The sequence below is a fragment of the Aythya fuligula genome, chromosome 13, assembly GCF_009819795.1.
Source record: "Aythya fuligula isolate bAytFul2 chromosome 13, bAytFul2.pri, whole genome shotgun sequence".
NCBI classification, from domain to species: Eukaryota; Metazoa; Chordata; class Aves; order Anseriformes; family Anatidae; genus Aythya; species Aythya fuligula.
In genome coordinates this window covers 4,097,011-4,121,255 of record NC_045571.1, presented here as the reverse complement: position 1 = coordinate 4,121,255, position 24,245 = coordinate 4,097,011, and the positions used below count along the sequence as shown (strand labels likewise).

At 37.8% G+C, this 24,245-nt stretch overlaps 1 protein-coding gene across 4 annotated transcripts in view; it reads right to left on the bottom strand.

Annotated features, from left to right (window-relative positions):
* The window catches only part of ATRX (ATRX chromatin remodeler), an 85,091-nt gene that overhangs the window by 6,219 nt on the left and 54,627 nt on the right, over positions 1-24,245 (bottom strand). For all 4 annotated transcript variants that reach the window (XM_032196114.1, XM_032196117.1, XM_032196115.1 and 1 more), the window contains 12 exons: positions 23,287-23,424; positions 22,173-22,348; positions 20,036-20,153; positions 16,140-16,270; positions 15,755-15,843; positions 15,375-15,547; positions 12,977-13,130; positions 12,586-12,689; positions 10,467-10,575; positions 9,415-9,592; positions 7,751-7,945; positions 570-719 (listed from right to left, as the gene is read on the bottom strand). In XM_032196114.1, coding sequence (XP_032052005.1) covers positions 570-719; positions 7,751-7,945; positions 9,415-9,592; positions 10,467-10,575; positions 12,586-12,689; positions 12,977-13,130; positions 15,375-15,547; positions 15,755-15,843; positions 16,140-16,270; positions 20,036-20,153; positions 22,173-22,348; positions 23,287-23,424 — 1,715 coding nt within the window. The remainder of the gene's footprint in view (positions 1-569; positions 720-7,750; positions 7,946-9,414; positions 9,593-10,466; positions 10,576-12,585; positions 12,690-12,976; positions 13,131-15,374; positions 15,548-15,754; positions 15,844-16,139; positions 16,271-20,035; positions 20,154-22,172; positions 22,349-23,286; positions 23,425-24,245) is intronic.

Genomic DNA, 24,245 nt, shown 5'->3' with positions numbered 1-24,245 from the left:
GATGTTAAATTCCAGTTACACCAAGTTACCAATACAGTTTAAAACGACAACAAAACCAAACCAACCCCCACAGAACCCACCTCTCTATCCAATTTAGCTTTCTGGCTACCACCTGCTTAAATATGAAATAAACAAGATACAGGAAATAAGGGGGGAACAAAACAACAAGACTTTAAGCCCTTTCTAGCAGATGCATGCATGTTTGTAAGATCGTGGCAAAAAGTTCTGAAATCAATTCTACACCTTTCGTGGAACTAGAAATTTCCTCAAGTTGTAAAAGCGAGCTATTAAACAGGACACCAGTTCAGTGTAATTACGAAATGGAATATTTCTGTGTGCAGAAGTAAAAAGTTACTTTTAAATGGAAGTAATAACGAAAATACACACAAAAGAAAAGCATCAGAAGAGTAAAGAAGACATGGTATCCTCGTTTTTCATGAGTTTACTCTACAGATCCATTTCTTGGCTTATGAGAAAATAATTTACCCCAAAACAAACTGAAAAGGTGAATGGTACTTTATATAGAAAGGTTATTTTCATACGCAGAAAACTGGTACAGATAGTTTTACCTTCTTTTCTGCTTCATATTCTGCCCACGCTGCCTTCCTTTCTTCTTCAGTGAGCTCCTCTTCCTCCTTATGGTCCAGGAGCGAATCATGTTCATGATATCCAACTATATACTCTTTATTGATCTGAAGCAATTCTGCCAGAATTGTATCCTGTTCAAATGAAAAAGGGATGAGAGAATAAGAAGTCACTTGGTAGCTCTATTATATTTACTCTCTGTGCAGGCCTTACTGCTTTGACCCAATTTTCACAAACAGCAGCTCCAAGAACTTCAGGGAAACAAAATTAAAAAATAATTGAAAAGTAGAATTTTCCTCAGAGGGCGGGTAATGGATTAACAACCTGCTACAGAGATGACAGTCAGATCTCTTAATGAACCACAGGAATGCTCTCAGATTCCCCAACAATAAATGCACTTTAACAACCTAAAAAGAAAGGAATGTGCTAAATGATTTTTCCTTTGCTAGGACCGGACACCTGAGAGGACCTATCAATAATCCGCATCTGTGATCTATAAGGAGCACCGCTGCTGGTTGCAGAGCACCGAGTCGTACTTTGCTTCATCAGCTGCCTGTTGGTACTCTGCAAAAAAGGCTGCTTCCTTCCAACTGATAAATAGTCCCCCATTTGGGCTAAAAAAGTTCAAAGCTCTGCTGTGAGCAGGATTTGATCAGCAGGCAGCAAGTTAGCTTTCTGTATTTCACAACACCCTTACGTTTAACTGCTTCTAAGGTTAAGGGAAATGTTTACAGTGCCCTTTACACCTACAGTCTATCGTGAAGGTTTTGTTTGCAGACATACTGAAATTGGGAGCTGCATTAACACCAAAAAACCCTCCTGCTGTTTTCCAGTAGGCAGCACTACCAGAACATCAAATGGCTCCTGGGTGAAGCAAAAAGAAGCTGGCTGCTCCCCAAATTGGCTAGCGGCTACTGCTCTCCACTGGACCCCAGATGCCATGTTTTGGTAGATCGTTATCTCAGTTCAGAAGGGAAATAAAAACAGAACATGAATGGGAAAAGCTGGGATTTCAAGGCAGCGTGTTAATAACGGGTTTGCAGTCCCCATTGTCACCACCTCAACATTCCTGTCTCCGCAGCTGTTCAAAGATGACGCCTCTTTGCAGTAAATAGAGGTAACGCTGCAGAGGATCAAGGGGGCTCTCTACAAAGACGACTACAGCCTGCCCCTCCCTGTACCACAGGAGTCACCATTTCAGAAGGAATGACTGAATGCTTGTTTTTTCTTTTTCAATGCACCTGCAGCACTGATAAGCCCGCCTAACTGAGAAGCTCCAGGAGCCCTCAGCATTCCACCTAGGATTAATAACACAAAGCCCTCGTCCCATTGAACTTTCTGATCCACTCCTGAAACGAACCACGGTGAATGCAGTGAACGAGATGTCTTTTTGCAGCAGAATTACACAAATACCTACAGACCCAATTGATGCCAAGCCCTTCTTCTGCCAGACCTCTGTACTTTGGGAACCTTGCACTTGAGAGTCCTGACCAGTGGCTTTGCCATGACAGCTACAGAAAGTTGTTCCTGTGCATGTTTAAAGCTCAGTTGTAGTACACAGAAGGTAAATGTAAGTAACATAAGGAACTACATCAGTCAGGCTTTGTTTTATCCTTCTGTTATCAACTAGTCTTACTACATTTTGACCCATGCTTTCTTCTCCAGCTCTTCGAGAAAGCATTGTGTAGGACCTGCACAACTCATGGGCACAAGAAACACGTAATAGGATTTTGGGGTGGTGGGAGAGAAGGACAAGAGGGAGAGAAAAAAAAGAAGCATTAATGGGATGTGCAGAAAACATCTAGAGGAAGGGGGTGAAGAAATCAAGGAGATATTACAAAATTAAGTTAACACGATTAAAAAGCACTCTCAACACACTGTAGCTGTACATCAGCGCGTGGAGGGTTCCAGGCCATGCATATGCATTAATTTCCATGGTAACACTACTATTGAAAATAATACTGGAATATAATCCACACTCACTTGGCCAACAGAGTCTTCAAAATGTGGTTTAAATTACATCCAACTGCGTGTTTGCTTTTCTTTGTCTAAACTTTATTTTGCATCAAATATGATGGAGCTTGAAAACTGGTATATGGAAGGTATCGCCGTGTGATTTATTTCACAGGGAAGAAAAATAATAAATTCCCCTTATATATGAAAAAATGCAGCAGATGAACATTCCCTTTATTTGTTTAGCTTGTTGATAAGACAATGATTATTGTTTATGAGCTTTTAGGTGATATCCTGGTGATGACTTAAAAATTTGAAGAGAGATTTTCAAGTTAATTTTTAAAAAGGATTAATTTGTCATTTAGACAGAAATTAAATGCTATGCAGAGGTAAATGTATTAGGAAGGAAATCTTCCACAAAGGAATCTAAGTTATGCTGTAGTTCATAAAGGTGTTTTTTTTTCCTCCACTAATTTAAAATTCAATACCAAGGTTAAAAATAAAAATAAATGAAAAATAAAAGCCAGCAAATTCTTTGGGTTCTGAAATGAAAAGCCTTCCCAGAATTCACAGAACTGTCCCTTAGTACAAAAACACAATAAAAATCACGTCCTAGGAAGAACGGACAAGGAACAAGGTGCCACGGTGCCAGCTGCGAGGGGCACGAGGGCCCCTCAAGCCTATTTTGTCCTTGTCCAGCTCCCACCTCACCTGCCCTGCTCTGAAACACTGCACTGATCACGGCACCCAGGTATCAGTGTCTGTGGTAAAGAACTTCGGTGGCAGCTACGTGATACCAGCCAGGTCTCCTGGATAGCCCAGGGTAATCCTTTGGGAGCTGAGCACTAAGGGTCTGAGAACCTGCTTTTAAAAAACCAAAGCAGCCTAGTCATCAGAAATCACACTGATTTTAAAAAGGACTCCAAATCTATTGTTAAATTCAGGGCAAAGTGAAATGTAGCACCCAAAAAACAGTCGCAATGCCCCGAGGAGAACTTTCTCACTTCACACTATCTTCTCCTTTTACTATTTCTGTAGAGTACCAATTTAGAGAAAGTTTTTTAGCCTCTAGTCTGTATTAGGCAATGAGTCACTACATTTGCATAAAGCTCATGGGCTATATACAGTAATTAGTTCTAATTATTTCTATACTCGAATACAATGAATTTGAATCAATGATTACTCAGTCTTAAGACACCTGTTATGCCCTTCAGACAGCACTTCTAAGGCAGTCATTTTCAAATCTGCAGGGACAGCAGATGAATGAAATGTGTTTTCAAGCAGTGGAATTTAAGACTAATTTAATAATTCAGGTGAATAACATTCACGCTAAGAATACTGTGTTGAAACCCAAGTATTTACATTCTTCAAGACGTAGCAGGACTTTGAGAGGGGCAGGGGCAGAGAAATGGCACTGTGAAGTTACTGTTGTAGTGCAGCACGCCTTTTCCCCCGAGAGGGGTGTACACTGGCTCTTAGTGCTCCCGGGCAACCTGCAGGTCTTGCTCAGACTGCGATGTGTGGAAAACTGCTGCTAAAATTAAAACTTGACATGAAACTTTGATAAGCTTCCAGGAAAACCTACATATTCCACGTTTGCCGTGTGGCTTTTCATATAAAATAGCAACATTCAGCATCTTCCCCTCCACCCCCACCTATTAACAACATTTTCTAAGAAAACCCTTCTTTGACTGAACCTTGCATATTCTCATATTCTCAAGGATGTATTTTGAAAATCAAGTAGCATTCGTTTCTTCACTCACATAAAGGCTTTACTTCTTTCTTTTAAAACAATCCACAATGAATTCTCCTAATTTTTTCATAAGAAATTGATTAAAAATATTTTTTCTTACATCAAAGCAGCTGCAAAGCGTGTCGAATCTGCAGGTTCCAAGAGCAACCCTAGTGCTCAGCTCTGAACCACTCCTCCTCAGCACACGATTCCTGACTGCTGACCTTCGAAAAGGTGGCTTCACTCAAGTCAAGAAGTAAGGTGACTTAGCAGACAACCTGCAGAAAACTTATTTCTCTAGGGTTTTCCAGAATAAGAAAACTTATTTCTCTAGGGTTTTCAGGCAGGGCATGCTGAACTTACCACAAACAAAGCGTCTTAAATAAAGGCTTAAGTTCCAGTTGCTGTGCAATTAAGGGCTGTTACAGTAACATGCTTCTGAAAGCATATCAGTCTTTATAATCCACTTTTTTCTCTCCAAAAAATGCAACAAATGCAGCGTTAAATTCATCAAATCATTTAAAAAAGATTGTTATTATAAAGGTAAGTCATGCATCTCTGCTCTAATTCCACTGAAATACGGAATAGCGAGCTTTCTGGATGAGTAAGATTACATGATTTTGGTATTTATACCACCCACTGCAATATTTTCTACAGCTGGTATTTGCTTTTTGTCGTTTATGTAGAATTTCTAGAGAATTAGATAGTGCAAAAGAAATAGGTAAATGAAACAAAAGTTAAACAAATGATACTGTAAATAAGGTATGAGCCACCGGTCAGTTAAACGGAACACAGGAGTCAAGGAACAAAGCACTGAACTGCTGCACTGGCTCACCTGTGTGCAAAGCAAGAACCTGACTGTGGATAAAATGAAAATAACAGATCCTGATCAGCTGAAAACACAAACACAGCCAAAATAATAATAATAAAAATTGGGATAATCAAAATAGTTAAGGGGAAAGAGTTTTGTCTTTACAAATATAAAAAATGTATTAAAAAAATATAAGAAACAAACAAAAAGTTCTGTGACATAAATTACTTTGCAACAGTTTACTACCTTGGCACTAGTCACCCAGACACCCTAAATGTTCCTATTTCATCTATTCTTGGATGAACTACCCAGGAATCATTAATTAGACAAAGCTGCTACTCGTGCATATATGATGCCCTTGCAGGACAGATTGCACTCCTGGCCTCAGACTGCCTGGTCCAATCCCAAACCACGAGTCATACTTTGTGCAATGACAGCTAGTGATGTCATTAACTCTCCTGAGACACATCTTTCCCAACTAACAATTCAACATCATTTCACCACAAGCAGCCCAAAGACACGTGAAAGCACTGGCTACCACGCATGCTACAGGCAGCACTGCTCCCAGCTAGCAGAAGTCACGTTCCTTCCTATGGCACCTTCACACCTCACCTCCCAGTTCCCCAATTCTGCAGGAGCTGAGGGAGCTCAGCATCCCGCAGGTTTCTTCCTCACTATCGCAGACCCAAGCCTAATTCAGGGACACAAAGAAAGGGAGAAGATTATTTAGGGGCTAGCTGCCAGCCTTCCACATTCTGTGGAATCAGAATCAGGAATACAAAACCCTGCTTCCAGCAAATACATACAGAAACTGCTAAAATAAGATGAATCTACCTGATGACTTAGAGCCCTTTCAACCATCAAATGAAAACAAAACAGATGAGAAGTGTGCCCAAAGATGCACATCTCAATAACAGTAGTAATAATCCTGTTCAATACCATTTGCTAAAGCTATGGGAAAGAGCCAGGCAGAGTTCCTATACACAGATCTGCTTTACTTCTAGCCAGGGCCGTGGTTAAAGCTTTGTATTCAACTTCACTTATATGAACCACATGTTGATGGCTAAATGGAATTAAGTACGTACTATTAATTAAACTAAAGGAACGCGTTTTAGGAGGTAAAAAAATGAATTTGTAAATTTACAAAATAGTAAAAATTGAATCTGTTATCTACAATTTACTGCTTACACTGTGAAACATCATAAGAAAAAGAGCTTCGATACAGTCATTAAAGATTATTTTCAAGGGTTTTAAATGCATGTGTAACAGCGACTAACGCTTTATAGGGCTACTGCTTCCTAAATCCCCCTGACAGCTGCATGGACACTGTAGGTGGTCGAATAAACTCCATTTCAGAGAAAGGCCTAAATATTAAGAATGCCAATGGGATGCTTAACCACCATTTATTATATTACAGTGGTCTACAGACAGTTTTGAATGAAAAGCATACCACTTTTCCTTGAAAATTAATAGATGTAGAAACTAGGAAACCTCCTTCTCCACACCCAGTGTGCAATGACCTAAAGATAACAGCTCAGAGATGTAATCAGGTCATTAGCTGCGAGCCTTAAGTTTACTTGTTACTATTTACTAGCTCTTCACCTGGTAAGCTAAAGACAACTGCACAAGTTATACATCGATTAGCCTTTGGCAGGCCACATTACCTCAGTGTATGTGAACAACACCTAACACAAAGAATATAAAATAGATCAAGTACAAACCTTAGACTAACCTTAAATATAAACTGACTTGGAAAAAGAAAGTAAAATAAACAATCTGATCATTCTTTCCCCTGAACTTCACAGTCAGGCAGGAAAAAGAGTTACAGTTTATACTTCCAAATTAAGTTCATAAATTTTTTGGTTCCCCAAGAAGTGCACAGGATACTGAGACATTACTAAGTAGCGACAATGAACCACTACTGCGTGTCGCAGCCACTACAAATAGATTAAGGCAGTGAAAACAAACTACTGTGATCGTAAGAGTCACTCCTTCATATTACCCCAGAGCACAGAAAGTCAGTGCTCTCACCACGTACAGTAAATGACTGTCTGCAAAAGGAACAAAAATGTCACTGGTCTCTGCTAGTACGGACAACACTAAAAACACATGAAAACTCTTAGCTTGTCCAATTTTTCTTCACTTAAACAATAAATATTTCTTTCCCTATCTCTACTGTATTTCTATTAATGGTCCCTACAAGAAGAGACAAAGAACTAAAAAACAAAACCAAAAACAAACACAAAAAGGTTTGGCAAAAGAGATCATGGATTAATTTGACTCACAGCCTTACCTAGGGAGATAAAAAAACAGACCCCGAAGCACAGCATCTCCTGATAGTTTTGTTATCACTAACTGAGGTAATGCTAGGTGTCACCAGCACCCACTTACGCATTCATCTTGGCTTCCAGGTTCTGTTTGTTCTAATTTAAAAACTGTCTTTTAACTGGAGATCTTTTTCTTATACTGTCAAATAGATTGAAGGGCATTAGAGCAACCACGATAGTGATCACACATTTTATTGTGTTATCTGCAATCTACCACATTTCAAAGTAAAAAATACTGATGTGAAAATACAGCACTTCTTGCAAGACTGAATACTCCACATCCTTCAAAAGACTTTTTTGTTTTTAATAGAATATAATTCCCAGTGATCTGCACCAACTTACTTTAGGCAGCATCGGTGTATCTCTCTTCTTTTTCTTTTCTGAATTAGGGTCATCCAGCAAATCTGGCTCAAAAGTATACAGCTCTGTGAGCTCGTTCATAGTGAAATGACGTTCAACTTGCTGTTGGTCAACAACCCGGAAAGACAGCGACTGCTTTGTTACCTGTCGATCATAGATCTTATCTTCCATTGTTCCCTGGAAAACACAGTTACTCACTTTTATACAAACACCGACCTTCTGTTACTAACAGACACAGAAGAGCAAGAACAACAAAACAGTGCTCTATTTCCCTTTTTTCTTTGCTCCTTATCCACAAAGTAACCTGAAAACAATGAAGTAAACTGAAAATACTTCACTGTTTCCTTACAGAAAAAAAAAAAAGAACAAAATCCTCCTGGAAATGAATAAAAAGTAGTGTGCATTGTGTAAGCAACAGATGTCATCTAGCTGTTGACTAAGTGTAAGAAACGTGTGTTATCAGTAGTGGCCTGAAGCAATCAGGTTTTGCTCTATTTCCCAAAGTATAATTATGACAAAAATGTTGATTTCCACAGCATGTACCTTTTTGGTACATTTTGCTGCTTTGGGCAGCCCATTAAAAAGGAAAACAGATACCAAGTCACTGGGGTGGAAAAGACAGGGCAAGGGAAGCAGTCAAGTCTAATTCATCATGGCTGGGTACAAACAAACTAGATCTTTGATGAAAAAAGGAAAATTACATATCAAAAAAAAAGATGACAACTACGAAAAGTATGAGAACAGCACAGCTTCTTCTAAACACTGCAACTTAAAAAGGATACCAACAGTTCAAAAGTGCACGTAGAGAAAAACAGACTGAAGCCTGAAGAAAAAAAATCCATGTCTGACAGTAACATGTTACAAAAAGTGATCTATTTAAGTTGGCGAGTGAATAATGATTTGATCATGAGTTAATTACTGTTACTGGGGAAAAAAAAAAGTCTTCAGTTCATCCTGTGAAAGCCTCAGAACTAAGGATGAAGCAAGACACTACCTGTCAGAAGCAATGGCATCATTACTTATAAAGACGATAGATCGGTGACCATCGGGATCATTACAAATCTTTAGGCTGTGATACAGGTTTTCAAATCACGATTGCATGCCTTTTTATGGAAAAAAAAAATATCTTTAGCTACCAGCATCTTCATTCCATTTGGATTTTCATGGATCCAAACACCAGTTTTAAGGGGTCTGTAGAAGTCAGCCACATTCCACAAGGCTACTGACAAATGACAGCCATCCTCTATGTGGTCTACACAATTAAGAATTTTTCGTAATGTACAAATGAAAGCAGTAAACACTATTCCAAGTCTGAACATGTGAATCCCTGCTAGAATTCCAGGATTTGTGAAATACAAAGTGCCAGATGAAGTGGGCTTAACAGCAAATCATTTCAGTGTTGTTTTTTTGTTTTGTTTTGTTTTTAATTATTATTTTGCAGTGTATTTATTTATTTTACAACCATTTCCTTCAAGAGCTTTTTCAGTGATTTTGGGACAAATACTGCTATCCGATTAAGACTGGAAGATGACTGGATCACCGTGGACCACTACAGACCTCAGCAGAAGTCCAAATAGTTACAGTTTACAAATTTGACTGCAGAACCAGAATATCACACACACAAAAAAAATCACACAGAAACCTACCTGAGCCAAAAACCTGTACACAAACACAGGTTTGTTCTGCCCAAAGCGGTAAACCCTGAAAATACTCTGGATATCATACGATGGGTTCCAAGAAGCATCAAAGATGATTACTCTATTAGCAGCCACAAGATTAATTCCAAGGGAGCCTGCTTTAGTGGAGATAATAAACAAGCGGCCTCTGGAACAGAGAAAGGTTGCAATTTTTTACTATTTTGGAAATATATTAAATATGTATTTTTATATATTGAAACAATGTCAACTGAAAGACTGGCATGGTTAGTGTATTATTAGAATTACTGAGATGTCTGTTTATACAGAAATGCTTTTTCCTTCTACTACAAAACAATCTATTTACTGTTGTGGTACTAGAATAATATTTGGAAAACAATCAGAACAGTACCAAAATGTAGGTACTACACTTTTATAAACTGCACCTAGCAGAATTATAAATGGTGCAGAAAGCATATTTACAATACTAGAAGCATATTCTATCACTTTTCATCTTCATGTTTGAACTGACTTAGACTAGCAAAGTACCCGCATGCCAGGTTAAAAGCCATCTTTGCTACCAAACAGCATCTGCCTGTTGTAGCAGCATTGCTAGATAACCTGCCAAACCTCTCTGACCCAACGCAGGGAAACAGCTAGAGCATTCCAAAGGCAAAAGGGATAGAAATCCCAAGTCTATTTATTCTTCGTTCCTTCTCTAACATGGAAGAACCATTTCCATTGAAATTAAAAAACAAACTGAACTGCAAGGATAGAACAAAAGACACGGCTCATCTCAGCAGACAAAGAAACTCCAGCCTCAAATAGTAATATGCAATTGAGCCACAAGCATCGAAATAAAATATGCACACTGAAGAGTGGGGACAAACAACAATAACTTGCTTAGAACTACTATATGAAGCAGTTCTGTACTTGCTAGCATTGTGATGCTTTATTTACACAATGTTAAGAGGTCAATAAACTAATACAAGAAACAAAGAAACATGGAACAAAAGAGACAGAGAAAATCAAACACGTCAAATCAAACACACAAGAGATCTCACCTCACATTTGTTTCATCATTAAATTCTTCAGCCCATTTCTTTCTTGACTGAGCTGTAGTTGAGCCGTCTAAGCGATAGTAATCAATGTTTCTGAACCATTTTCCTTCACCTAAAAATGTTAAGAGTCAAATTATTAAAATGCCTATTATATAAGTAACCAGACTGATAATGCTGAATATAAACAACTCAAAATAGCACAAAAGCAAACATGGAACATAAGATATGCTACTCTGACAATTTAGAACAGTGGGAGAAGACTACAGGTTATTCAAGACAGAAAATCCAGGATAGAAGACATTTATGGAGAATTCAGGGGCTTTTCACAGGCATGCCTTCAGATTATATAGCGAGGATTGCATAATAAAATATAAAACGTACCATGAGAGAATATAATGCCAACTGCATTTGTAAGAATAATGTTCTACAACCTTAAACCAATTCTGTCTAAAACGATTCAAAAAGTAGACTAAATGTCAATAGCATTTTAACTTGACAAAAGCATCCAACGCCTATCACTATCCTTTTCTTCTTAAGAGTTTAATCTTGTAAAAATTAACAACTGTTATTAAATGAAACTCCTTAAAGCAGCTTTATAAAGAGCAGAATTTCAAGATGTGAAGTTATAATCAAGCTATGTTTCAAGGTTAAAATTTAGATGAAGTATTTGAGAAGACCTTAGCTTTTTTGGATGGTTCCTCTGATTTCTCACCAATTCTATTTCTATATCCACATTTGTATTGAGATGTCTTAACTCGGAGATAAGGTTACTTTTAAAAATTAACTACATCTAATCCTCAAGTATTATACTACTGGTTTTGATCTCCATAACTTTGTATTTTTAATTAACATAAACAACAGTCTCTCCCATACAAATAGCATCCATAAGTAAATACTCAAAGGAGATTTCAAAAGTCAAGGTCTAATCATTTTAGAACAGCTGTTGGAGCCTAAATATACTGTGACCTATGGCTATTCCTTGCCAGATGAAAAAAAAATATATAGAAGATTCTTCTCTCCTGAATTCAAAAGTAGTGTTTCATTTTCTTGACTACCAAGGTACATATCCACAAAATGAACCCTACTGTGCCATCAATTATAAAGAAAATAGCATTTTTAGGAGACAACACTGCTTAATTATGAGAAACAGATTTTTGAGTTGTGCCTGGAATATATATATATAAACATACACACATATATAAAATACAGTCTAATTGCTTACTGAAAGAACTATTAAAACCAGAAAAAAAGACCTTAAAATTATCTCAGACTAAAGGCAGAAACTTGAAAAAAAAGACAGCTTATAATATTTGGAGATAAATACTCAGAAGCTAAGGAAAGCAGCACGTGGGAACAATAAATCAGAAAGATACTGGAGATCTTCATCTAACTACCATGTTGATAGTACTAAGCCACTTTTCTCTTATGCAACTGTTCAACATGTTTATACTTAGAAATAAGATATTTGAAAGGAATGACAGATTCAAAGAAATTCTTCAATCCACACACACTGAGCACTGAAACTTCACATAAAAATTAACTGCATCATCAAGAGCTCTGGGAGGAAACAAAAGAAACATCCTGAACAGATGACATGTCTGGCTGGTGAGAAATTCCTTGCCACTCAAGCATCACTAGGATAATAATTAATTCAATACACTGCTCTCTTTACAGAGTCCATAAAACAATCTGCTGCAGTATACATAAAGCCCAAATTCACATTTTGCATTCAACATCAAGACACACCACTTTAAAATAGCATAATTTTCCTTCATTATCTCTCTCCCAGTAGGAAGCATCAGAATTCGCCATGCATGAGCATACAACATCACTTCTGTACAGAATTTAATAAAATGCCTTCTCTCAATTTTGGATGATGAACATTTAATCTGCTTAGGCTACATTAAGCACAGATGATACAGAATGAAATCAGAAGCAAGAGTCCATAATGGGATAGCACAGACCTCCTGCAGAGTAGAACAGAAGTCCTGCCAGCTTCGGGAATGGCAGAGAGCACACAATGCTTCTCATGCAAACAATTATTTTAACTCCATTCCCTTTGGACCAAATAGAGACTTGTAAGAGAGTTCTTAGCTTTGTAACTGTCCAACCTGACACTCACCTTTATAAATAGGAGCCTTATCTTTGTCAGTTTTCTCCCTGTTGGCCAGCTCCAGAAAATCTTCTATCAAATCCAGTGATATTAGGGATTGGCTAAACACTAGGCTGAAAACAGAAACACAAAACCACAACATTAACCTCTGAGGTTATTTTAAATATTGTACTGATTTACTTTTCTCCCCTGTTCACTCTGATAAAACCTTTGAAATGAACAACCCACCTAGATACAGCAAGGGGCTTTGGTGGTGTACGTGTATGGGAAAACTCCGATAAAAAGAGCACACACATTTGCTTCAAAAACCTGAGCTACAGCATTATAAAGACTGAATGAAGAACGCTAACAGATTGATGTGTTTGTTAGATTGCTAAAAATGTTTCAAAAACTGACTTACACTTTGTCCCCAAGCTCCTCTGCCATTCGAAGAATTTCAAAGAGAAGCACCATTTTCCCAGAATGTTCCAACACTTCAGCATCTGCATCAGTGACGAAATCTTTGTACCAGTCTGGAGCTGGGCTACCAGGATTTGAAGATGATGTAGCTTTACCTATAAAAAACACAAACAAAAATTCAGAGATAAAGGCATTGTGTCCATTTAAATGCTTTGAAATGTCTTTATGTTGCAGAACATTTAGACAAATAGTTCTACTATCTGCAGCTCTTCCCCATGAGTATTTATCAACAGCTTTGTTTCCAACAAATAGGCATCTTTGAAAACTCATTCATGTTCCAGCAATTAAAAAGAAGCTTTTCACAAAGTGATTTTGAACCTGAAACAAACATCTGAAATTCATAGAAAGAGAATGGTCTTTTGGGTTACACCTAGGTCGTCTATCAAGATGAACTCTCAGAAGAAAGCTTTCTAATGCTACATAATACTGGTTTTCAAGACAAAATATAAACCATCTCCTCTTTCGTTATGCTCAGATTTAGAATCTTTTTCCTAATCTAATTTAGAAGACAACATAAGTATATACAGGGGAAAAACAGTAACTTTTTCCACCCTTTTTATTAATTTACAATTGAAGAAAAAAGAATTGAAGAAAAAAGTCATATTCTGCTTTTTTGTGAAGTTCTTTAGGAAAGTTTCTTGCCTGCTCATCTGCTAACACACCACTACAATAACAACAGCTGCAGAACACATACATGGAAACAATCCCATTTTTAACATGTCACCATCTTAGAAATTAAATTAACTTTTTTTTTTTAATTGTTGTTAATTTGACTCCTAGAAATATAAAAATACTAGAACTATAAAATACAGTTCCTCACTGAAAACTGCACCAAAATAACTAGCAAAACCAAGTCCTTCTGGGTTTAAATCACCACTCGAGAGTGTCAGACACCAACCATGCTGATCCTTAATGATAGCTGCATTATGTCTACTCTGAGACAGAGCTGAATTCAACCAGAAAAAGCTTATATTCAGCACTGTAATCAGAACCACAATGGCAGACAAGAACCATGAATTATCTTTATTTGCATTACTTGATTTCTTTTTATGACATTGCAGTTTAACCTTCTTTGCATTAGAGCGATAAAAATTGATTAGATTTATTAATGCTATATTTTTTTTCACATAAAAACTCGTATCTTACTGAAATATTTACTTACATAGGAGAAAACGGTTCTATCTCATGGATAATTCAAAACGCTTACATTTGACGACTATGCACAGCAAATCAATTGTGACACACCAAGAAATTTCAGGTGCAAGATAGAACCGATCTTGACAAAATTCACAGTCGAGACCTCTTTTACACAAGCTTTTAAGGAATGTATTTTTCAATACCAGACCGAACAATGAACAAGTTAAGAGATTTAGTCTGACGTGACATAGGGAGTGTGCATAAGGTTTTCCTATTTCTATCCTCACCCCTACGCTTTGCAGAAAGGCCTTCAACAGCTGAAATGAAATACCAAGTTTGCCCCCAGACCTCATCTGGTACAGCATCAAATGTCTGTTTAAAAACATTAAACTGAACAAGGTTGCATGAGAGAGATGTAAAAATTTCACTGCTCCACAGACAGAAACTCATGCTTCCTATAATGCTAGTAATGAATTTAATACACTTAATCTGTATGCATACAGATTTTATGCACACACACTCATTCTCTCCCCCTCACACATTTTTGATATCTTTGCTGTAGGAATAGGGGATAAAAAATAAATTCTCTCCCCAAAAAAACACTTATTTAGGAAAGGTGATTAGGCATTGATACATCTGCTAAACACATGAAAAATGATAGTGCCAGAAAAAATAGCTTTATGATATTAGATACAATTTTAGAAGCAGATTATTGAAGGAAAAATAAAAGAAAATGAAATGTATAGATATACATAGCTTGAATACCAAGTCTTTAAAAAGGTTTCTTATGCCTCTGCATTATACCTGCTTGCTTAGTTATTTATTTCAAATTCCAGGTGCAACAAAAAAGGGCATACATATCTATTAATCATTCCATTCATCTTTCACCAACATACTAAAATAAAGATGAAAAGCATCCTAGTTATCTGTTAACCTTACTCCATTTTGTACTGACGACTTAAAAAAATATGTATCTGTTCAGCTTCTCTGTCACAAGACCCCTCACTTCTAAATCGATGCCCTTTATTTCTCCCGTAGGAGATTATTAGGAACAGCAGGAGCTGTGAGCACAGAAGCACTTCACGGATTTAAGAAATTTGTCATTTTGCAACAAAGCACAACTCTTGACAGCAGCACTCTCAAAACACATTTTCCAAATTTCAAGCTGCATCATATTTGATTTACTTGTATACTATACTCACCTTCATCTGATTTTGTAACCGACGGAGGATTGTTTACAAGTTCTTCTGCATTTCCTTCTCCACCTCCACGAGATCTTGAATTCCAAACTTTTATGACTTCTACATCATTATCACTGCCACTCCCACTTGAGCTACACTCTTTCTTCACTTTTTTCCCCTTGGATTTTTTTTTCCTATGAAGATAACATCGTACATCCTATTATTATTTTTTAAGATCATATTGCTAGAGGATATATTCTAACAGATATATATATATATGTGTGTGTGTGTGTATATATATATACACATATATATATAAAAAACATTTACTTTATAGAAATCACTTAAGTTCTATTAGGGAAAGAAATCCAACAACAAACAACAAATAAAAGCTCAATTACTTTGCATAATCATCAGAGCTTAAACTCATTGAAGTTTCATCAGAATCTGAAGCTATGAAGTCATCCAGACTGTCTTCATCAAAATAGCCCTCAAAAGAGAAAAAAACAGAAATTTTATTAATTATGCTCATCCAGAAGCTCTTTTAAACCTCTAGCCATCTGCTTATTCGTCATTTGAAGAATGTTAAGTTCTACAACAGCATGGCCTTTCAAAATGTTTTAAGAGTGACAACATATCCAGAAACTAAAAATATGACAAAACCAGCAGCACGATTACCCCACAGCAACAAAGGTTTCCATTAATTTGATGAAATTTTACCTAGCATTTAGCACAGCTTGTTTGAAAAATTTCTCAATAGAGAGTATTTTGATCCATCTAATTTACCTTATTTTCTTTGCTAATATAGTCCAGCTGCAAACACCAGGGGTGAGTCCAGATTCTGCTCAACATCTGGAAATCCTGGAATAGTTTAGCTCCAGCTTTGCCTCGTCCACCTTCATTGCCACTACCTACACCTGACAATAAAGTTCAGGTATGAGAATGAAACCTTGCAGTAAGTTAGCCACATAACATTCCCCCTTTGAACAATCTGGTGGTGAAGTACTGAGTGTTCTTTCCAGATGCACATCATATTGTAACGAATGTTGTAAAAGAGATCAAATTACTCAGTCACAGGCATTTTTCTCCTAGTTAAAGTTGTCAAAATTAGATTTTCCCCTTTTTCTCGACAGTAAGAAACATGATTTCATTTTTACATAAAAGCACATTTCTTCCCAGTATAGGAAAGAATCCAAATCCTCTCTAAAGGAGTCATGTCTATGCATTTAATTGTGAAATCAGCTCTTAAAGACCAGCCCAAGCTACAAAACAAAATAAAATTTGCACTAAGTTTTCAATGAGTTTGACTTATTATTTTAAGCTACTTTTTTTTTCTTAAACTTGCAACTCTGCATTAATTTGCTACAATAAAAAAATGCAAAAATGCCCAGCCTATTTGCATTGTTCAAGCACAATTTAGAGCAAAGTGATAAACTGTGCAGAACTGAACATTTGTTGTAGTCTCAGTGACTCATTAAACAGTAAAATAACTTTAGGTTCTTGAAATTGATTGGCTTTCATATGCATTGTATCCATAATTTAAGGTATGCATACCTAGCAGAAAATAGCATTTGCTGCATCAAAATTATGAAATGTTTATGAAATGTTATGGCGAGGCAGGCAGAAAGCTTGTGCAGTGCATTTGCTCAACAGGTTAAGACAATCAAATAGATGTATACAGAGCACAAGTAATCAACAAAGCGACTTCTTGCTACGTTTTAATCATAAAACACAGCTTTAGAACTAACTTGTACTCCCCTAGGATGCTGGGAAACTGAATTACAAGGAAGACAAATTCTTTGGTTCAACTTGGCTAAGCTTGAGCTAATATGACAGAGAAACATCCTCAGTCAACAACTCCTACACTACAGACTTCTTGATTTTCTGTATTACAGAAGGGTTCAGATGTGATGTGTGTTCACATATTATTACAAAAGTGTTCATATACAGACATTCATTAAATGAATCAAAAAATGACAACCTTAGAATATTGCATCTAAAACGTGCATTTTGGTATATGCCTCTGTTACAGGGCACAGGAAAACAACGTTAAACATTTGCAGAGAAGCAGCAACTTCCCTTCTATGTTTGTTTTCAGCAGCAAGACTCACTGTTAATTTAATGAAAATCAGAGAGCACATCTTCCTCAGGGGAACTCTAAATACAAAGGTAATCCAAAGTACTCATGCAGGCGTCAGTAACCATTTCAGAGATTTCCTCTGAAGACCTGGGCCACGGTTAGCTTGCACAGCTTTTTTCTCTGGAAGAGGCAGTTCTTCCTGCCTCCCCCTCTTGTTTTCCTCTCTCTCACATTGTCTCTGGCCCTAAAGGATGATCTGATGGAGCTCACCACAGTGGCAGGACACTAACCCCAGAAGAAGAGAGAGAAAATGAACGATGCTTTCCACTAGCTCAGGGTGTTGAAGCTGCTCACCAAGGACTAGTAACTCATGAAACCGTGCAACCCGTTGTGACAGCTGCAGATTTCAGCTCAAATAATTGTGTTGAGCCCTCGAAGTTTGGACAGATTAAACTACCTGTGAGGGAGTGTGTTTTCTCAGTTAGTTACACACACAACCCAGTAATAAATTAATTGTTCCAACAACTGAACAAACGTGAAGCTCATTATATTAGGCTTTTTGCCTGAGGAAGTCTTTCCCTTAGCTTTAAGGGACACCAGATTAGAGGTTACTTCATCTTATCAGCTGCCTGCTTTATTAAAAAAGGAAGCACTGAAAGCCAGCGTCTGCAAAGACTTCTGCACCACGTAAAGCAGTTGTGAACACACAGCACCAGCTCTTATGCTAATCCACAATCCATAAAAGATATACTTCACCATCTAAAAGCATGCCAGACCAACAAAGTCAGGGCTGTAGAGTCTGAAACTGCAAAACCAGTCCTGCTTTGTATTAGAAATAGGCCAAAGGAAACCTACAGAACTATTGTAACTCTTGAAAGTTACAGGACACCATGAAGAACTAGGATGATTTAACCTAAACCATTTGGATGCATGCTTGTAGAGTAAATAACTAATGCTTATCATTTTAGGCTACTTGCTTTTGGAAGGCATTTAGAATGATGAAGGCCATGGAATGCAAATAAGCGGCGTTTCAGCACATTTCTAGAAAGAGGAGTCAATGCAGCAACACAGGACAGACTGCAATACGGAGCTCATTAGGTGTGAGCACTGCATCAAAGTTTGGGCTTGCTTGTGTACTGTTCTGAAGTACTAGTAATCTAAGAAGCTTTTACTTCCTTTTAAAAAAAAATACATAAAGCAAGAAGTTTTTACTCCCTTCGAATGCAAGGCTAAAAGGAGCAATCTGCATGTAGATGTGCAATCATTACTGGAGATTATCACTGGAAGTGAAATTGCTTTCACAGGTCCTTTAAAACTCTACTTCCATAACTTGCATCAAATGAAGGCATCACACGACACAGGTGTAGAAAGGAAATCTAGCTGGCAGTTTGGCTAGGTGATAGAAACTGCACTAACCAGAACCTAAAGTAATTAAGACAACACAGTGAACTCCATACTGCTGTAAATCACCGCTTGATTTGAGATGCAATTAATCTCTGTAATTAAATTTGGCAGAGTAACCAGAATAGAAGAATATAGTTTAAAAATTCCTGCAGCAGCAACAGGCGGGCATTAAGGCAGGTGGCTTAACAGGTGCAAAAAAAAAAAATAGAGAAAAAAGGATATCAATACTACTGAACTGGCACAGCAGACTACGTAATACATTTTGTAGCAACTGCAGAAAGGGAATACGTGTTTCAAGGTTTAACAAAAGCCCATCAGAGCACCTTAAACACGACAATGTAATTCAATGCACAATCATTAAGACAATTATTCTGTGTGGTATATAAACAAACCAAATTGTTCCAGAACCCAAAAGCTGCTGCTGAGGAATGTGGCTGCACAATGCCCAGCGGTACAGAAAAGCTCCCTGAAGAGCTCCTTGAGATTCCCACTCTAGTAGTCCTGTGTGGCACCACCATACAGAAGTGTTGACATTTTGACACCTTGATACACTAAAATTACAAGCTGCAGAGTTTTCTCTCTCATATAAGTGAACAGTAGAGCAGCCCACAGTGGTACATTTCTTCTTCCCTCCTCATACACCTTACTTTTACAGTTAACCAAGTTTACATTAAGTGCAAAGAGGTGAGAATGGTCATTGTGAAAGCCAGACTTGAGGGATTTAGAGAACAACAGAAGAGAGTTCCACAGAAGAGCCACATTTGACAAATAACAGTTTCAGGTATAACAATTAAAAAAGAAATTGCAAGGCTTGGCAGTGTGCTTACAGCAGTGCAGCTCAATTTTAATTTATCTCCCTCCAATCTTAATGCAAATATTTTGTTTCTTAGATGAACAAAATATTAAATAAATTACATTTTATGTCTAGGAAAGGAAAAAAAAAGAAAGAAGAGATGAACCACAACCTGAGGGAGGACTGCTGTTGAGATACATATAGTACTATTCCTCCAAGAATATTTATGCACCACCAAACATTTTGCTAAAATTCAAGCTTCGGAGCTAAGGTCAACCTTACGGGAAGCAGAAAAATATGCCTATAGGGCTGATTTTAGATATCTAACAACTCTTCCAACCACAGCAAAAGCCCCATAGTAAATAACCATTAATCTTGTTACCTGAGCCAACTGTAGGCACATACCTGTCAAATGATCCAAGTAGTACTGGTAGAGTTTGCACTGAATAGGTGTCATTCTAACTTCTAGAACATACTCATATTTTGGTGGGAGGAACTTTGTTAACGCTGTGTAATCTTTCCTCTGTAATTTTAAAAGCGAGATTTTAGTCATTATAAACATGAAAATGACTACTGAGAGCTTAAGAACTTCAGGCATCTCCAATGGCAAGGCACCACGCATATCTTACAATGATTTACGTTCTCTCCTACCACAAAGAATAAAAAATAAATAAATAAATAGAGAAATCCCTGTACAGGCGCTGTAAGGCCCACCTTACACAGTAAATGCAGTGACCCCCCGTGTCCCATTTCCAAGTCCTTGCAAAGTTGACTACAAAATAAAATTTACTTGTTTTCATCTTTTCTCCTATTACACTAGACTCCGTATCTCTCCGTCTGCACCTTCATTCAAATGGCACAGGGTGCATTGATCCTTGCCGAGACACTGCTCAGGACCTGGGGACCCATGGAGCAGCCCCAGGGGGCTCGAGCCTGTGCTGCGCCACTCACCCAGCGTGGCTGTCGGGCTTGTGCCGTGCAGCACAAACCCCTGGGCTGCAGGATAACCCCAGCCAGATGGCTGCGAGCAGCAGAGCCTGCGGGCAGCTCCCACCTGGCACCAGCAATTACACCACCTGCACGGCCTTGCTTTTATCTGGAAGGGTAGCGAGAAGCTCCCATGCGAACATTCCTTAGGAACAGAGTTGTTTTCTTGTGGAGAAATTACACAATAGATGAAATGAGAGTTTCTCCCCGTGGACAGGACCTGCTTTGTGCAGCATGCTGTGGGATAATCCATCAGCGCAGAACAATGGTAAGGTCCTCAGCTAACAGGACTAATTTTGCAGCAGGACTAATTTTGTTGCAGGACTAATTTATCCATAACAGCTCGTAAGTATTGATTCCAGAAAGTGCTTGAGGAAATTAAATGTTTTCGTATGTGTATTTACAATAACCACAGTTTTCATGCTACCTCTTTTATGAGATGAGCAGACTGTAATGGAGAATAGTTTGTGTTCCTGTACTGCTGTACAGAGGTGTAGGGTTGTGTGTTATCCTCTTGCTACTACTCATACTTCCAAGATACTCATCCTATGACAGGAAGTCCTTTCCCAGCACTACACACTGCCATAAGCCTTTTTATTCCTTTCAAGGAGAGCTATCTACTCATGGGACTATCCCACTATGACCATCTGACCTAACTCAAACCCACCGGGACTACTTAACCAACGATCAACTGCACATGGAAAAAAATACAAGGTGATCCTATGTGAAGGGGGCAGACTCCGCTCTGACATGACCAGAGGGTGCTGTGTCCCTGCCCTTGCCCAAAGCAAGGCTGTGCCAGGACAGGGACAGGCAGGTCTGCAGAAGCACAGCCAGAAGAGGCCCTGGGAGCCTACACAGCATCACACCTCTCCTGGTGCCCGAGTTTATAGAGGGGAACAGCAGTAACGCTGTGCTGGTGGCACATGAGGTGCAGTACTACAGCAGGTAAACTCGAGAGATGGAGGCCAGCCATCATTCCAGAAATGTAGGGAGGTTAAGGTTTCTTTGTTGTTTTGTTTTTCTTCTCATTTAAGGATAAGTTCTTCACCCTTTTAGACCCAATTAAACTGCCTTCTCTCCTCTTCTCAATTGTTCTGATTCTCTCAAATCAAAAAATAGGAAACCAGAACCAAGTGACAAACTATGGATCAAACTTTATTTATGGATCTTTCTTTATGGATCAAACTTTCTCTGCAGCTTTTAAGCAGATGAATTTTCAAGCATGTATTCTTTAAATGTATACATGAAATTAAAAGAGTGTTTCCAAGTAACTGGCATCCTACTCTATCATGTATTTTTTTTTTACTCTCCTAACAAAAACGTGTTCTCTAATATCTGGATATATCCTGCTTAGGAGATACTGGTATCAGGATAAAAACTATGTTTTTTTAAAAAAAGGTTTTCTAGCTGCAGTGAATAACACAGAAATCTAGTAACCTGGGGAAGTATTTAAGTAGAAAGTAACATGCACTTTTATCAGAAGAAGATGAAATAACTCACCCCCATGCCTGCAGCTAATTCAAGTAATTAGTTACAGTCAAACTGTTCTTACCTGAACGCATCCAGCTAACATCTCATAGAGAATATGTGCACGCTTCTTCATTACTCTGACATCTACCAGAGTGGAGTCCGCGCACTGACCATTCTGAATTGGATTTATGAATCGATTTCGGAATTCTTTAATGGAACCAAGCAAATTCTCCTTAATAAAGTTAACCATGCAGTGATCTGGAACAAAAAGATCAAGCTACAGTTGTTGAAAAGTTAAAGTACAGCACTAGGATTATTTCTAACACAAAATGAATGTGTCATATCTAAAATAAGAGCTTTCTCTTAAGCAAAAAAAAAAAGAAAATAGCATTTTCAGAAAAAGGCATCTTAAATTGATACGCACTGTAGGCAAAAAGGTGACTTCTAAACTTAATGTCAGATTTAACACTACCTCATCTTAGGTGCTAAACAAAGTTTGAGAGCTTCTGTACACCATAGCAATTAAATGACAAATCATATTTGTAAATATTTGGAAACAGATCCAAAAGTATAACTCAAAAGAAAGAAATATTACTGCATTATTAACAAACAGGAGCAAATATTACAAGCTAATATAGAATGAAATTCCCGAGGCAGTAAAATAAATTACTATTTTAACAAGTTTTCTAAGAACACTGCTCTATAATAATTTAAAACAATTTAAATTTATGCTCCTGCTAGACCTGGTCCACCCATTTCCCCTCTAAATACTCCCTCCCTTTCCCTCTGGACATGTTGAGACTCATCTGATCCTTCGGTGAGCCACACCAAGGAACTGAACTGTCAGAAAGCTATTCAGCATTCATGGTCTGATACTCCTTACACTGGCTCCCTGTGGAATCAGATGTATGCAAGGCCACGCCAAGGAAAGGGATGGAGGAAAGGCCAGGCTCCCAACAGCTTCAGCTTAATTTGGTTTAAGCTATCATACAAATGCATCTCAAGACATTAATTAAGTATGCAAAATGAAAACCAAAACAAAAATCTTGTTATTTTTCTGTTGTTGTAGAAACATAGCAAACAGCTTCAGCATGTAAAATGGCAATCAAACTATCTCTACTAATACATGTATATTGCTGAAAGGCAGGAGTACATTCAAAGAAATAAAGCTGTCTTTAAACAAGAAAGCTACTCACATTCTATAAGATTATTTTGCAGTGGTGTTCCTGTAAGGATTATTCTTCTCCTGGATCGAATAGAATTCATTGCCTTAGAAACAGCAGATGCTTCATTTTTTAATATGTGCCCTTCGTCACAAACAACAAAGTCAGGGCCTAGAAAGAAATAAGAACATTAGATCTCTCCCATCTTTTATAACCACAAAGAAACTGGCAGCCTACAGAAACTGAAATTTGTTCTACTAATGTTTATTATGGGCTTTATTTACTTAGCACCATTAAGGTTCTTTTTCGGTTTTTACACAAGCACTGTAGACATTCTGGTAAAGAAGCACAGTAGACATTCTTTTACAGTAGACATTCTGGTAAACTGCAGACCATTACTTGTAAAATTTTCAAGGCAGGGTTATATACAACTTTCAAACATATACCTATAAAAATTGTCTATCCACAGACCTAGTGCATCCGTGTCTGTATTTTCATTCACCCTGTCAAAACTTCTTAAAACTGTTCCTAAATTCAGCTTATGCTGCCATCTACTGGTGCTCAAGCAATTAAAACAAAACCCAAAAGATCAGGTAGCCAGCAATTTTTGTGCAAGGCAACAGATCTGTATCAACACAGGCAAACGGTGCGATTGAGAGTCTTATCTAAGGTGTATGAACACCATCAAATCTGGTTTGAATTAGATACAACTGAAATGCCACCCTGTAGCTAAAAGACACTGCAGAAATTTCCTCAACTTTTACCAAAGATAAAACCAGGGATTCCATACGACAAACTTAAGAGGGGTTGCCCACGCCGTAAGGTGTTTGCACTGTATGTGAAGCAACTCTGGCAGAATTATTAGGAGTCCGAATCTGGGGTTCACAGAAAATACCAAATTTTGCAGAATACGCTTACACATCCTAACATTTACCAGAATTGGGTCAAATTCTGGAAACTATTTCCTTGGAAGGACATATGGAAGACGTTCT